The sequence below is a fragment of the Oryzias latipes genome, chromosome 1, assembly GCF_053564925.1.
Source record: "Oryzias latipes strain Hd-rR chromosome 1, Olatipes_Hd-rR_3.1".
In the NCBI taxonomy this organism is placed as follows: Eukaryota; Metazoa; Chordata; class Actinopteri; order Beloniformes; family Adrianichthyidae; genus Oryzias; species Oryzias latipes.
Genome location: NC_136237.1, coordinates 570,001 through 573,405, shown reverse-complemented (window position 1 = coordinate 573,405; position 3,405 = coordinate 570,001). Strand labels below are relative to the sequence as shown.

The 3,405-nt window shown below is 47.4% G+C and overlaps 1 protein-coding gene across 1 annotated transcript in view; it reads right to left on the bottom strand.

The window, feature by feature from the left end:
- Positions 1 to 212: 212 nt before the first annotated feature.
- nansa (N-acetylneuraminic acid synthase a) overlaps positions 213 to 3,405 on the bottom strand; it is a 3,355-nt gene continuing 162 nt past the window's right edge. The window contains exons 1-6 of the mRNA XM_023952212.2: positions 3,311 to 3,405; positions 2,210 to 2,425; positions 2,044 to 2,143; positions 1,482 to 1,636; positions 973 to 1,239; positions 213 to 895 (exon numbers count right to left, since the gene is read on the bottom strand). The exon at positions 3,311 to 3,405 is cut by the window's right edge and continues 162 nt beyond it. Coding sequence (XP_023807980.1) covers positions 686 to 895; positions 973 to 1,239; positions 1,482 to 1,636; positions 2,044 to 2,143; positions 2,210 to 2,425; positions 3,311 to 3,405 — 1,043 coding nt within the window. The 3' untranslated portion in view covers positions 213 to 685. The remainder of the gene's footprint in view (positions 896 to 972; positions 1,240 to 1,481; positions 1,637 to 2,043; positions 2,144 to 2,209; positions 2,426 to 3,310) is intronic.

Sequence of the window (3,405 nt, the reverse complement as noted above, 5' to 3'; positions counted from 1 at the left end):
TGTAGACGGTCCAGTCCCTGCAGGTTCTGACCTCAGAGATCATTGAAACACCATTTCCAATTCCACCAGAACCCCCCACACTTCCTGTTCATGGATGATGTAGCACTAATGTAAATAACAAAATCCCTAACTTATTGGGGTAGTGTACATCAGCTGAACAATGTTATGTGGTGATAAATCAATGTTCACTCACTTCTCTCAGAAAGCTCATCAACATTTGCAAACATCTTTATTGAAAATCTTTTTTCCCACAAGGTCTCAAACCTTAGATCTGAACACGGACATTTTACTCGGTTTGATTCAAACACACGAGGTCACAGACAGGTCTGCATGGAGACGATGTTCATGTCCTCCTTAGACCAGAACTCATCTCCAGACCGTCCTCACTGTTCTGCTACAGGAGGTAAACAGGAGGATCTAAGAGGGAATCCATTTCCCATCCATGCATTCAGTACTGGACTGATAAAGACCAGAGAGGGAACCGGTCAGAATGAACGGCCGCTTTTAGAAAATGTGAGGATGTTTTGAAGTGAAGGAAAGAAACAGAACCAGGACTCTTTGTCCAATCATGTATCACCAATTACCCGTCAGAAACCTGCACCACACCCAGAGAATCACCCTCCATCATCTCCATCTAATTATCCCAGGCGTGTCGGTGAGATCTTCTGCCTTTGCAGATCAGATCTCAGCACTTGGCCTTCTTGCCGTGGTTGTCCACCAGTTCCGATGTGATGCTCTCGTCCTCGTCTATGTCCTCTTTCACTTTTTTCCCAACCAGCTGGAAGATGTCTTCAGCTGGGAAACCCATGGGCTCGGCCACCTTCACCGCCAGCATGTCCAAAGTCAGCACGGAACCTTTGGGGATCCGGACTTTGGCCACCACAGACTTTCCCAACTAGAGAGCAGAAAGGAGAACGATGTTCAAGCAGAACGGCTGAGACGTTCAGTGGACGTCCAGCAGACATCACTGACCTTATCATGGCAGGCCTTCTCAGAGGCCAGCATCTGCTTGATGCCGCTTCCTAGGGCCTTCTCCACTAACCGGACCGAACGAACCAGCTCGGCTAGTTCAGAGGGCTCCAACGAGGCCTCGTGGTCACTTCCTTTCCAGGTTTTGTCCAAGGTTATGTGACGCTCAAGGACCTTAGCTCCAAGAGCTACAGCCGCCACCGAAATGCTGATTCCAGACTCATGGCCAGAGTAGCCAATGGGGATATCAGGAAACTCCTTCTGGTATTCCTGCAGTCAACAGGCAGATGAGCAGTTCAGTCACTGATAAAATCGAGCAGAAACTCTCTGACATTAAAAGACATAACACGCAAATCAGGACAAATCTGAATGGAAAGGAGACCGATGATGAAGTTAGCCTTTTAAATGGTGAAAATCTAGCTCCAGCGTCAAACAGGATCTGTGTGGAGAAGGTGTTCAATTGACTGATTCCAGACCTGCCAACCACCAGCATGAAGACATGTTCCACTCACAGTGATCACTCTCAGGTTGACATCTTCTGGTTCCAAAGGGTACGCACTGGTACACTGAAGGATGGCAAAGTTTGGGTTGTGTTCCTTCACGGTTCTGTAGACACGACGCATGGTCTCCATGGACTGCATGCCGCTGGACACCACCATGGGACGACCTGACAGGAACAGTCCAGAACCACATGAACAGAACCGTCAGGAACCAAATGAACAGAACCGTCAGGAATCACAGGAGCAGCCCGGAACCAAATGAACAGAACCGTCAGGAACCAAATGAACAGAACCGTCAGGAACCACATGAACAGAACCGTCAAGAACCACATGAACAGGCAGGAACCAAATGAACAGAACAGCCAGGAACCACATGAACAGAACCGTCAGGAACCACATGAACAGAACCGTCAGGAACCAAATGAACAGAACCGTCAGGAACCACATGAACAGAACAGCCAGGAACCACATGACATGTAACCTGTTACATGTTACAGATGTCATTGAAGGGAGTCATTTCCTTTCCCAGCATTAACCTGATTCACTAAAGCCTAAAGGGGGCGGAGCTCTCTACCTTTCTTAGCGGTTTTTTCCAGGTAAGGGAAGTTGTTGGTGTCTCCAGAGCCCACTTTAAAGAACGGCACGTTGATCTCATGGAGGAACTCCACCGCCATCTGTCAGAAGACACTGGGTCAGACGTCCGCCGAGAGCCTCACGACCCCCCAGGAGGACACGTTTACCTCGTCCATCCCTGAAGCCGTGAAGAAGATCCCCACGTCTGCGGCGAATCTCTGCAGCTCCCTGTACTGCTCATGGCTGAACTCCAGGTGGCGCTTGTGTTCACCGTAGGTTTTCCCCCAGGAGTTTTTGGAGTTGTATGGCCGCTCCAACGCTCGCTTGTTGAACTTGTGCTCCAACTCGCTCTTCTGGAATTTGGCACAATCCGCCCCGGCGTCCTGAGGGGGGGTGAGAAAAAAGCCATCAAGGTCAATAAAGAGAAAGAATATTTTGCAGAATTACAGCAACACAGAAGCTAGAAGGATTTGAAATGATGTCATATCCTGTCCGTCACGAAGCAGAAGTGACCTTTAAAATATTGAACGTTTCCCGTCCAATCATTTGCAACGAGAACAGCCTTTGTGGAAACGACGTCTGCATAGAAAACTGTTTTGGACTGGAAACCCAAATTATCTTCATAAACCGTTAACGTTCAACTACAATTAATTGATACACATCTGGACTTTCTGATCAACGTATTGATTGTGGTTTCAAAGCATTTTATACAAAACTGTAAATTCTTAAAGGTGAACGTTCACATTAACACGTCTCAAACTATTCTCTAAATCTTCAGATGAAACACAAAAATACCCAGACATGATCTGATTTAAACTTTTGAAATTGATCCTTTTTAAGTTACTACTCAGTAGGAAGTGTAGTAACTTAGTACTTCTTCAGATTACACTGTAACTTTGGACGTTTACTATATATAGATGGTTTCTAGAAGTGGAGTTTACTGCCTCACTCTGAGTACAGACTTACTGTACTTGTACACTTAGAGTACTTTTTGCTCAGGGCAGTCGGTACACAAGGTCTGGTGTGTCAGGAATGGCTGGGCTGTGGCGTAGCGTCTAGCACCCCGGTCCTCTCTGCCTTGCAGGTGTGTTCCATCAAAGGAAACAGGTGGAGACACACTACACACTTCTCACACAGGTACACAAAAGTCCCTGAATGATAAAAACCCGCCAAAGCGAACCCGCTTTAATGTCTTCAACTGAAATGTGAACGAAAAGAACCCCGAACAGCAGAGAGACGCCCCCCGTCAGAGTCAGAGGATTGATCACCTTCGCCACTTGGATCATTTTCTTGGCCGTTTCAATGTCCCCCTGGTGGTTCTGTCCGATCTCTGCGATGATGAAGCACGGATGCTCCCCGCCGA